General features: G+C 44.7%; 1 protein-coding gene across 2 annotated transcripts in view; it reads left to right on the forward strand.

Annotated features, from left to right (window-relative positions):
* Positions 1-1,345: 1,345 nt before the first annotated feature.
* The window catches only part of SLC1A1 (solute carrier family 1 member 1), a 52,031-nt gene continuing 41,237 nt past the window's right edge, over positions 1,346-12,139 (forward strand). For both annotated transcript variants that reach the window (XM_057398336.1, XM_057398337.1), the window contains exon 1: positions 1,346-1,515. In XM_057398336.1, the coding sequence (XP_057254319.1) occupies positions 1,425-1,515 (91 nt within the window). In that variant the 5' untranslated portion in view covers positions 1,346-1,424. The remainder of the gene's footprint in view (positions 1,516-12,139) is intronic.

Genomic DNA, 12,139 nt, shown 5'->3' on the forward strand with positions numbered 1-12,139 from the left:
TGGTGTTTCTTCCTGTTTCTTTGCATTACTTATTTTTGGTTCTCTTTCTCTCTGTTTTTGTAACATGGTGGTAAGCCAGCTTTCAAGTGGTCTGGAACTTTTTATGATTTAATAAAGTGATAGATACTTAGACATCCACTACTACGAGGCTTCCTTTTATTTTTTTAACTAGGTTTTCCTGATGGTGAGAGATGCAGACAAATTACTGCAGATGTTCAACACATTTGAAAAATAAGGACATGTTTTTAGGTGCCTCTCTATAAATTCAGGAGCCTATATGCAGCTGGCTCAGGATTTTAACCCCTGGGATAGATGATAGCTCTTGCTTTTCATCCAGGTGGATTTCAATGCTTTTCCCTACCTCAGCAAGGTAGGCATTTGTCTGTTTCCTGAAGCTGCCACCTAGAACACCAGATCCACGTGAAGAGCAAACATGATGTGGTTTCAATTGCAGTTTTTGCTGATCTACCCCATGCCTTAGCTACCTGGTCATCACAGATGGAAACCATGCAAACCACACTAGTGTATGTTTTGGGATGGGAAATGTCAAGTGCAATTAAATGAGGTAAATTAAACTTTAATTCTGCACTCTCCTTCATGTCATCGTGTCATTCAGCAAGACAAGAGCAGTCTTTTTTTTTTTTTTTCCCTTGCATTTACCAATTGATCTCAAAGTTTGAAAATCATAATCAGCAAGCTTATTAAGCAGAAATCCCTTAAGGAATTGGGTCCCACTGTTACATACACTCTTAATCATGCTTGTGTGGGGGGAGGGGGAAGAAGACCGTTGTCAAGGACTTGCACTGAGAAATAAATGCTTCTTCACAATTTCTGTATTTAAACGCAGTGGGAAATCCTACAAGCCACTGCTGTACTCTCTACCCGAAATTTTCTCACCAGCAGTACAGGGCAGAAAATTTCCCCTTAATATTTAGCCAGAGCCTATGCCCAGCGCAACTGCTGGTGGCTTTTCAGCTGCCACCAACATCCCGGACCAACTTCTCTGCCTGGAAGCACGGGCCTCTTACACTCTGCCCGGGGATGCTGGGCTGGGAGAGGTGAAGCGCTCCGGGCAGCGGCGCCTGGACTTCTCCTCCCTGCCCTGCGCCCCGGCAGCGCGAGCCCACGGGGTGAAAGCCCACCAACGAGAGGCACCTGCAGCCGCGCCTCGCGGGGCTGGGCGGACAGGGAGGCGGGGGTTGTGCGGCTGGAAGGCGGGCGCGGGCCGAGCTCTCCCGTTGCCAGGTGAGATGCAACGTCTCCGCCTTCCCTTAGAAAGCGCGCAGCAGCGCGGAGAGCACACACCCGAGCAGGCAGCTCGGCTCGCATCCGTTCGCCTCCCCTCGCCTCAACTCGGCTCGGTTCGGTTCAACCTGACTCGACTGCGCAAGCCGTGGAGCTCTCCAGAGCCGCTGCCCCCCGCTATGGCGAAGACGGACAGGAAGGGATGCAGCTGCCCGGCATTCCTGAAGAAGAACTGGCTGCTGCTCAGCACGGTGGCCGCCGTGATAATGGGTGAGTGAGGGCGGCAAGGCGGGCGGCAGGGAAGCAGTGCTGCGCCGCCGCCCCCCGCCCGGCCTTGCTTGGCACCTCATGGCCGTTCCCGTCGCAGGGCCGGCGCGGCGCCAGACAGGGGCCCGCAACGCCAGAGAGGGGCGCTCCCCGGCCGCGGACCAGGCCGGACAGTGCAAGGGCACACCCCGCCCGATCCCTCCCGCTGCTGGTGCCATGGAAGCCTGTCAGCGCTTAACGGCGGGCCAGGGGGACCGGCTGCCCTGCTATCTTGGCGCGCAGGCCGGCTGACGTGCGCCGGGGCGTCGCACAGCCGTGGCCACGGGGAAGAGGTCCGCAGTGGCGCGGTGCTGTGGCAGCCGCTCTGAGCGGAGTTTCACGTGTGTAAACGCAGCTGTCCCCGGCGCCCCCCAGTAGGGTCGGCAGGGGGATGCCGAGATTCCCAGTCTCCTCTGGGCCGCGCCTGCCCCCCACATGCGCCCCTCTGGCCTGTGTGACAAAGGTCTGGTGACTAGCAGGGCAAAACCGTGTTGCGAAAAACCTGCAAGCGCACCGGTTGACTGCGAGTCTTTGGTGCGTAGGTGCTGCCCCATGGCAGGCTGTGTCGCGGGAGCGCAGCTTGCCGAGTCGGGGCGGGCCGCGGGCAGAGAGGCGGGCTTCGGCTGGTCTGCAGGTTGGAGCCGTGCCGACGTAGAGGCTGCTGGGCAGGAGGGTTTTGTGATGGCGTTGGGTACTTCTGATGGCCTAAGCAAGCAATACGGCTGGAAGAGTTCTGCAATGCCACCCAGCTTTCAGTGGGGTTTTCAGGGATGATGTAAACATAGGATATGTCCTGTGCTTGACAATTTTCTGGAGAAGCAATGAGTTGAACGCCATCTTTATAGGAACAGGTGCGCAAAGGGGCCAAAAGAAGCTGTGAAATGACTTGGCTGTGGAGACTTTTCCACAGGACATAATTTTGGTGGTTTTCACACGTCCTTTTCATTTTGTCTTGGTGATTACTTTGATGCTAAGCAAGGATTGCTTCCTTTGCATTATTGCTCCTCTAGAGAGGCACTGATTTAAGTATTTCAGTGAGAGCAGTTGCTGTTTGGTGGGTCTCTTTCAGATGACTTTTCTTGCTGATAGGAACTTTGACTGGAACAAATATATTTTTGTGCCCGTTTGTTCAGGAGAGGATTATTCCTTTGGAATTCCAACCAGCTATTTATAAGCTGTAATTAGAGCTGTACTTACTACACACATGTGTTTTCCTCCACCCATTCAGTATTTGAAACATCTCAGTTCTTTTCACTTCTAGTCAGTGGAATGTTGTTCGTGAGTTCATATACCAAGTGCTAAGGGCTTGCTTTGAAAATCTGGCTATACAAGCGCAGGAGTGTGTGTCTGTTTCTGTGTGTGTACGACTGTTTTTTCAGGTACTCCTGTCAGGTACAATTCTGTGAGTTAGAATCATAGAATAGTTAGGGTTGGAAAGGACCTTAAGATCATCTAGTTCCAGCCCCCTGCCATAGGCAGGGACACCTCCCACTAAACCATGCCACCCAAGGCTTTGTCCAACCTGGCCTTGAGCACTGCCAGGGATGGAGCATTCACAGCCTCCCTGGGCAACCCAATCCAGTGCCTCACCACCCTCACAGTAAAGAACTTCTTCCTTATATCCAATCTAAACTTCCTCTGTTTAAGTTTTAACCCATTATACCTTGTCCTATCACTAGAGTCCCTAGTGAAGAGTCCTTCTCCAGCATCCTTGTAGGGCCCTTTCAGATACTGGAAGGCTGCTATGAGGTCTCCATGCAGCCTTCTCTTCTCCAGGCTGAACAGCCCCAACTTTCTCAGCCTGTCTTCATATGGGAGGTGCTCCAGTCCCCTGATCATCCTTGTGGCCCTCCTCTGGACTTGTTCCAACAGTTCCATGTCCTTCTTATGCTGAGGACACCAGAACTGTACACAATACTCCAAGTGAGGTCTCACAAGAGCAGAGTAGAGGGGCAGGATCACCTCCTTCGACCTGCTAGTCAAGCTCCTTTTGATGCAGCCCAGGATACAGTTGGCTTTCTGGGCTGTGAGTGCACACTGAAGCTGGCTCATGTTCATTTTCTCATCGACCAACACCCCCAAGTCCTCCGCAGGGCTGCTCTGAATCTCTTCTCTGCCCAACCTGTAGCTGTGCCTGGGATTGCTCTGACCCAGGTGTAGTACCTTGCACTTGGCATGGTTAAACTTCATAAGGCTGGCATCAGCCCACCTCACAAGCGTGTCGAGGTCCCTCTGGATGGCATTCCTTCCCTGCAGCGTATCAACTGAACCACACAGCTTGGTGTCATCGGAAAACTTGCTGAGGGCTCACTCAGTTGTTGGCATGCTTGTGTGCTGATTACAGAAGTGGTTAAAAAATACTCCATTTTCATTATCTTAAGTGAATGTAGGTAGAAATGAAGTGTGTGATGTGATCCTAGAAGCTGATCATTCTGAAATGAGATTTCCTAGACAGCTACAGAGCCTGGCAATGTGGAAACTGGGGAGACAATTTAACCCTAATCCCCTAATGTGAGAAGTCCCCTAATGGGACTTCACAGTGAGAGTGACAGGCACCAAATTACCTCCTGTGTTAGTGGAGTTCTCTACCTCCTATGCTGTAATTAACAGTCCAGAACTCAGGGGAGCTCTGTAGTTTGGCAGAGAGAGTCTTCATAAAAATTCCTTGAGCTTTGAACCAAATTACATTTTGCAAGAAGCTGTGTATCTGCTGCGTTGTCAGAATTGCATGGAGCTGAAGTAAGTTATACAAGGAGAACAGTGAAACCCTTGTAAGGATGGGTTGGTGGAATTGTGTACTATCTTTTTATTGCAGCTTGAGGAAAGTTTGTAATATACCTGGAGTCCACAAACTTCTCATAATTAAACTGACATAGTTATTATTTTTAAAATACATTGGGAAATTGCTCTGAGCTTTATTAAACTACTTAATGTGGAGGAACAATTTAGCATTCATCATCACTTATGAATTTTGAAAGCAGAAAATAAGTTTAGACATAGGAGTGGAAATACCAAATGCAGCAGGCGGTGTAAATGTACCATGAAAGTTGTCCTGCTGTGCTGCAGAGTGCCTGATATTCCAGCATTGTCATATGGAATCATGATTTTTGCTCATTGCTATCAGAGGTGTGTTCAGCATTCTAGTGCAATAGGCTTATCTTTGCTAGAATTGTTACTGAGCTGAAAAGTATTCCTAATTACTTGTTGTGTGCCCCTCTGACAAGAGGAGACAGAAACATATAGAAACCCTTAAAAATTCCAAACACTTTTTCCTTGAAGAGTAATTATTTTCTGTTACATTTGAAGCATTCAATCAATCACCTGTCATTTACATTTTCAGAAAACATTGGAATTTATAGCAGGTGGGGGTGGGGGTGTGGGTGTGTATTTAGAATCTGTGCACAAAATATTGTAAGAATGTCACATCATTTTGGTGAACACTCTGATAGCCATGAAAAGAGAAAACCAAAACCTGTAACTCAGGAGGCTGTTTTTCTTACCTTAGTAGAGATTCTGTTTCAGACCACCAAATTGATGTGGAAAGATCTGTGGACTCAGATTTGGAGTCTAAAACAGACTGAATTTCAGATTCAGGGCTAATTCTGAGGCTTGCGGTTTATATAATTTACATGATGGCTGCGCCTGAATATTGGCCCTGGGAAGTGAGTTCATTGTTCATTAGTTCTTAGGGCATGCGGTGGGTCATCTGTGTTGACCAGTTCCTCAGAGGTGAGATTCAGGCTCCTCTGTGCCTCCCCTGTCCCACTGCCCTTTTCTGGGAGGCAGAGGGGCAGAGGAGTAACAGCCTCACAGAGGTGCCTGTGAAAGGAGGGGTAGCTTGTATTTTTTTGCTCCATTGGCCTTACTGAGCCCAAAGCAGCTGGTCTAACAAAATCAGTTTAAAAGTCAACTTGCTTCAAGTGCTTCTTCAGCCTTTATAAAGGAAGTTATATTGCTTCTAATTAGCACAATCAAGTCAAAATAAACCAGAAATATCCCTGAAATTTACTCACTCTGAAACAGGTTTCCAGAGGACAGTTGTGAAGGGAGAGTTTAAGTCACACTTCATAGGATTTTCAAAGACCATCCTTTTTTTATCACCACTTCATCTCCAAGAGGTCATTGCTGCAACGCAACCAAACCAGTCATGGAGGTAGAAGGCTGATGATGCGTAAATACTTGCTCATTTTTTGGTCTGGGGGGTATAGCCTACTAGCTTGTAGTCCTGAACAGTTCTGCAGCAGGACACCTTTTTTCTCACAGTGAAAATTACAGTGTAAGTGGTTTGAGTACATGTGGTCTCGGGCATTGAGGTGCAGCAGTGCTCTGTACTAAAGCACAGATCTTTTTACAGACTTGCAGAGTATACACAAGTAGGTTACAGGTTTTTTTGACTACTTACATTTTTCAAACCTGTTAGACCAGTATCATTTTGTCATAGCTCCGTTGCTCAGGAATCTGATTCTGAGGGATTCGGCTTGTGTCAATTTCCAGGTTATGTGTTTACAGGTACTTTTTTTTTTTTTTTTTCCCCTTTTGTCGCTTAATTGGGTGTCTCTCCATCACTTCCTACATTAATTCAGAGCTTCAGATAGCTGTGAGCCTGCCTATGACTGAAGTGTTTTTCCAACAGCACACGTGCAGGCTCTGGAATTGTTCAAGTGTTCACGCGGCAGACGTGAGGAGTGCAGCGCTGAGGTTGGCATACCACCTGTCACCGGGTGCCGTTTCCGCATCCCTCCGCCGCTCGCGTTTATCCGCGCTAACGGCAGTTGCTCTGCCGTTCGCACACGCGTGTCCCGGCGCTCGTGACGCACGGCGTGCGAAGGGGAGGGGAGGGGCGGGCAGGAGGAGCTGTCCGTGGTGCCTGCGGGGCTGCCGGAGGGCGGGCGGGTGCTGTGTGGTCGGAAAGCGGCGGTGGGAGGAAGCGACGAGGTGACCAATCGCGGGAGGGGTGGTGAACGCCTCTAGCGTGCCCGAGTGCCTGGGATTTGCGCCTCTGAAGTCAAGTGCGTGTAGGCCGTGCAGAATCAGACACCTTGTGTGTGCAGTTCCTTTGCTGGAAGGTTGAGTCTGGCATAAAACGTCCTTTTTCTCCTGCATTTCAGAGCGAGATTTATATGAGTAGTTCCTATCTGTAACACCAGCATCACTGAAACTTGGAGTGATGTGGCTTTAGCTGTTTGCCAGGATTTGATGACAGCAGCAGTCACTGGAGCTTCTGGTTTTTGCTTTATGGTATCATCCCAGGAGCCCACATACCAAAACTTTATTGTTTAATTTTAACTAAATTATTATTTGGTGTTATAGAATTAAGTAGTAATACCTCCCTACAAGAATATTTTTTGTTCATGGGTCTGTGTTAAAAAAAAAAATAATAAATTTACCAGGTGTATTCACACCTGCTAAATGAAATGCTAAGCTCCCTCTGCAGTCAGATATGGGGGATTTGACAGCTGCTTTTAAAAGCACTGATTTCTTTAAAATTCATGCATGTAAGAGCAGTGCTGGCACATGCTAGCATTACTGTAAGCCCACCAGTGCATTCTTACAAGAATGAACTTCTCACAGGGTGAAGACAACAGCAGAATAGTTAGTAGTCTATCATGCACTCTATTAATGACCTCTCAGCACACAGAAGGCCAGCCTGTATCCAGGGAGGTCACCATACTCCTGAGGGTGAGAAGTTTCTTTTCAAATGTAGCCTACCAGATAAACCCATGAAGTGTGTCAGATTCTTCCAGTAAGTTGTTTCTGTCTCTGACAAGTGTAGTTTGAAAATAAAAAGCCTATCCTGGATACCGAGTACAGCGTCACTTTTTTCATTCCCAGCTCCTCATACTTTTACCAAACAGTGGCCCATTAGCTTAATTTAGGCTGTCTTCAGTACCATTTCTCTTTGCTTGCACAGTACAGTGTGAAGGTTTCGAACAATGAAGCAGATTAATTGCCTCTTGAAATACAGTAGGGAAAACAGAGCCCTTTTCTTCACAGCAAGAAAAAATTAAAGCAAATATACTCAAGCAAAGGAATTACTACCCTGTCAGTTTCTCACAAGTGTAGTTACAAAGTAAATATCTGATTACTTTCTTGAAATCTGAAGCATAACATTTTATTAATTTGGAATTCATAACAAGTGAAGACCAGACATGAATCAGCTGTGGTAGCATGGAAATTAAACAGAAGACTCTGTTTTTTCCCTGGTGTGATTTAGAGCACCATAGATGATACTTGTGAATTTTTATGCCTCATTAGGCTGTTGTGGTGCTAATCTGGTTGTTCTTCTATGTCACACTGCATACACTTTGATACAGGACATGATCTGTTCAGAAATGTGTGAAACCCAGCAATTCTGAAAAAAATGACTGAATTTAATTTTAAAGACTGAAGTAAAATGCATAATGGCTAACTCCTTAATCTGAGAGATTTGCACACTACTGAGGTTCAGAAATGCTTTGAGCCAACAAAAGAAACCAAAGACTGAAGTTAAGCATGGTGCCTCTTTTGCTCTTGAGATGTTTTGGAGCAAAGAAAACCCAACTTTTATATGTTCTTCTGACGTGTAAATTGTTTTCCTATTGTCCATGTATTTTGTGTCTTGTTTTAAGATAAAGCCTGGCTTTCACTTTATGCGAATGAAGTGGAATTGTTACTAGAGTTAACTTTTAAATTAAGAGAGCTTTGGAAGGAGTGGGCTCTACAAAGTCCTAGACCTACCAAAGTCAATAGATATTTCTTTGTATTTGAAACAATAATACCAGTACCAATAGCAGAAAAACATTTACTGTTTCCAGTTTTCCAATATTATTCACGGGAAAATACAATGTAATTAGAAACATATTTATTATTTTCTGTCTATATCTTAAGAAAGCATAAATACCCTATCTTATTATATACCTCAAGAAATATAAAATGTTCAGGCTGAGACTACTCATAAACAACAGCTGCACTGTTTGCAAATATACCTTTTTTATTTTATTTTATTTTATTTTTTAAACAAAAGCCTCATAGCATCATAGGATTTGTGGAAGGCATTTTTACTCATAGTCCCACAACAGTAAGTCATGCTGCGAGATCATGTCTGTATCATACATCATGTTGAAAATTAGGGCTACACTGGACTTAGTGTTCCAGATTTATTTTTCTGTCTGCCATTGTTCCATGTATTGTATATTCCATGACAACCCAAAAGCATGCCAAATGATTAAATTGGCATGTGATAACCATTTATATAGATTATATGTAACATAAATATTTCACGATTTATTGCAAAACATCCAGTTCTTGATCTTTTCATGGTTTTGGAACAGCAAGACAACCTGGTTTTGTTTAATCTGAACTAATTTTCTACATAATATCTCTGATTTCCCATGGCTTTGATGTCTTTATTAGTTTCATAGTAATATTTCTGCATGTCACTATCTCTCTCTCTCTAGATTCCACTAAATTGCCTTTCTGTCTGCTTATCTCAATTTGTTACAGTCAGAATCATTCCACTGCCCTTCCAGCAAAGGAATAGCTAGAACAGAATGATTTATTTACTGTCCTCTATTCTTTTCACAGTTTAAAACAGAAGCTGTAACAAGGATCAGAATCTGGCAGGTATTCCTAATTACTGGCCTTTCACTTTTCTAACACCATTGTCCTCCATTTAGTTTCTCATGTGCTTCAGAGGTCTTAAAGGAAGGTGTGTTTTTCCTAATGTGCTCTGTTCAGCTAATATCTTTGGGTGGGCTATACAGGATATACAAAGGTGCTCATATAGCTTTGGAATAGCAAGCAAATGTTGTGGAAAGATAACAGATCATCAGTGGGCTTTTAAAAGAAAGGGAAAGAAGCTCTAATTTTGTGGGTAGTATTGAAATGGTACCATTGGTGGTGTAATATGTGTGTCCATGTAAGCAAGATGTTAGATACTAGAACTGGGGACAAGACAGTATCTGAAATGAGTTACAAAAAGGGTTCAAATGAAAGCTCTATTTTATGAAATTGAGTGGATTTGGAGACATGTAAGCAACAAGATCTGTATGTATCTGTTTGACTGTAGAGGAGAGAGGTTAAGGTGTCCAAGTTACAGATGGGTAGGGTGACGGATAATGGTAGTGGTTTTAGAAGTGCAAAAGCAGTGCAGATTACTATTGTCATATTACATTTCAATTTTACTGTAAAATACAGGATTATGAGATAGAAAGATATCTCATGGGTTATCACATCTAGTCTACTGCTGCTTCAGATTACACCATTTTCGATTAATTTTTGTAACATACCATGTTTTACATTAAAGCTGGGTATACTTCTTGGTCCTTCCTTATAGGAAGCTGTATTCATCAGGCTGATTGTTGAAAGCCTTACAATTTCCAGTCTAAATGTGTTCAGGTTCAGTATGCACCCATTTGTTAAAATATTGCTTTCTCTGCAGTTCAGCTGTTTTCTGTATTTCTAGCTCACTCATCCCTGTTGGACAAACCAATCTCCTTTCAGAAAGTAGGCTTCTCATTCTTTTAATCACTCTACAGTCCTTTGTGTGTATTCCTGTTTGAGTCCACTTTTTATAGAGTCTTAATGAGTTTCACACAGTATTCCCACACTGAACCAGTAGGTTCCAAATTCATGAGGAACTGTAGGTTGTGTTACTGCTGGGGAAGAGCTGTAGTTTTTCTCATATTGCTTAATTTATGAGATAATCCTGCTAATAGATGGTGTTTATTATGTTAAGGTTGTTAGTGCTGTGCTTAACTTCACAAATTCTAACAAGTCACTGAGTTTGTGGAAAAGCTGTGAAAGATGCAGAATGCATCTCTGCTACAAATTAATTTATCTTAGCAGAGTTAAGGACTAACCAAAGAATTAATTCTTCACACCACCTCTTTGTATTTTTTCTGTATATTAATGGACTGTTCCTATAGGTAGATTCTGTACGTCAGTTCTCACTAATGTACTAAGATATGTGCACAAATGAAGCACGGTCATAAAGTTTTTTTCTTTCCTTCAACTGTATACTTTTGGCTTTCTCACATGGACATTACATCTGAAAATATTTGGATGATGTGTACACATAAAATTCATCTACAGCATATTTAGATAAATTAGAGGAAACTAGGAGTCCAATAGGAGATGCTGCTAAATTATCAAACTGCTTAGCCATCTGCATATTGCTGTTCTGGGGGAAGACTGGTTCAGCAATCAGCAGAACTGTGGTCACTTGCAATCACAGGAGAGCGGCCACAATTTCCCTTTTCCTGGCTGAATAAATTAACTGCCCTTGGTTTGACTAAGGGTGGATCCTGTGAAGGGCTGCATTGCAGAGAGGCTGCTCTGTGGTATCAGTGACTGCTGCAGTCTGCTTTGTGTTATCAACCCTACTGCAGGCTCCTGCAGCACAGAAAGTAGCTGGAGTTATGTGGCTTTGTGGGTTGCAGCAGTCTTTACAGCTTCTGTGGGTAAGGGGAGTACCCTACACTGGAGAAGCTAGTTTTTCCCCCTCGGGCCAGTGCTCCATCTTCATTCCTGAAGTCACTGTACACCCGAACTTCCCTCACAGTGCAGTCAGATGACAGCGTGTCATTACGTGTAGGAATTTACAACCTCTGCACCCTCAACAGGTTGATCAGAGAGAGGACACAGGGGGTCTCACTACCACAGAGGAATTAGCATACCTTCTTCTAATACATTCTTACTAATTTTTTTTCAGGAGGCCAAGATAAGATCTGTCTTGGGAACGTTCTTCTGGAAGGTTTCTGAGAGAACTTTCCTTCACATATATTTGTAAGCAAGATAGTCTGTGCAAAACCATCATCCATAGAGTTAAGATCAGTTACCATGCAGTTTATACCCTAGAGACTTTAAATCCTACCTCAGTAGTTGTCTGCAGTTTTCTAAGAATCACAGAATCCTAAGGGTTGGAAGGGACCTCGAAAGATCATCTAGTCCAACCCTCCTGCAAGAGCAGGGTAACCTAGAGTACATCACACAGGAACTTGTCCAGGCGGGCCTTGAATATCTCCAGCGTAGCAGACTCCACAACCCCCCTGGGCAACCTGTTCCAGTGATCTGTCACTCTCACAGTAAAGAAATTTTTCCTGATGTTCACATGGAACCTCCTATGCTCCAGTTTACACCCATTACCCCTTGTTCTATCACTGGACATCACTGAAAAAAACCTAGCTCCATCATCCTGACACTCACCCTTTACATATTTGTAAACATTGATGAGGTCACCCCTCAGTCTCCTCCAAGCTAAAGAGTCCCAACTCCCTCTCCTCATAAGGGAGATGTTCCATTCCCTTAATCATCTTTGTGGCTCTGCACTGGACTCTTTCAAGCAATTCCCTGTCCTTCTTGAACTGTGGGGCCCAGAACTGGACACAATATTCCAGATGCGGCCTCACCAAGGCAGAGTAGAGGGGGAGGAGAACCTCTCTTGACCTACTAACCACACCCTTTCTAATGCACCCTTGGATGCCATTGGCCTTCTTGGCCACAAGGGCACATTGCTGGCTCATGGTCATCCTCCTATCCACCAGGACCCCCAGGTCCCTTTCCCCTTCACTACTGTCCAGCAGGTCAGCCCCCAACCTGTACTGGTACA

This window comes from Pezoporus wallicus, unplaced genomic scaffold (genome assembly GCF_028554395.1).
Source record: "Pezoporus wallicus isolate ANWC-B61680 ecotype Strahan unplaced genomic scaffold, APGP_CSIRO_Pwel_v1 contig_7962, whole genome shotgun sequence".
NCBI classification, from domain to species: domain Eukaryota; kingdom Metazoa; phylum Chordata; class Aves; order Psittaciformes; family Psittacidae; genus Pezoporus; species Pezoporus wallicus.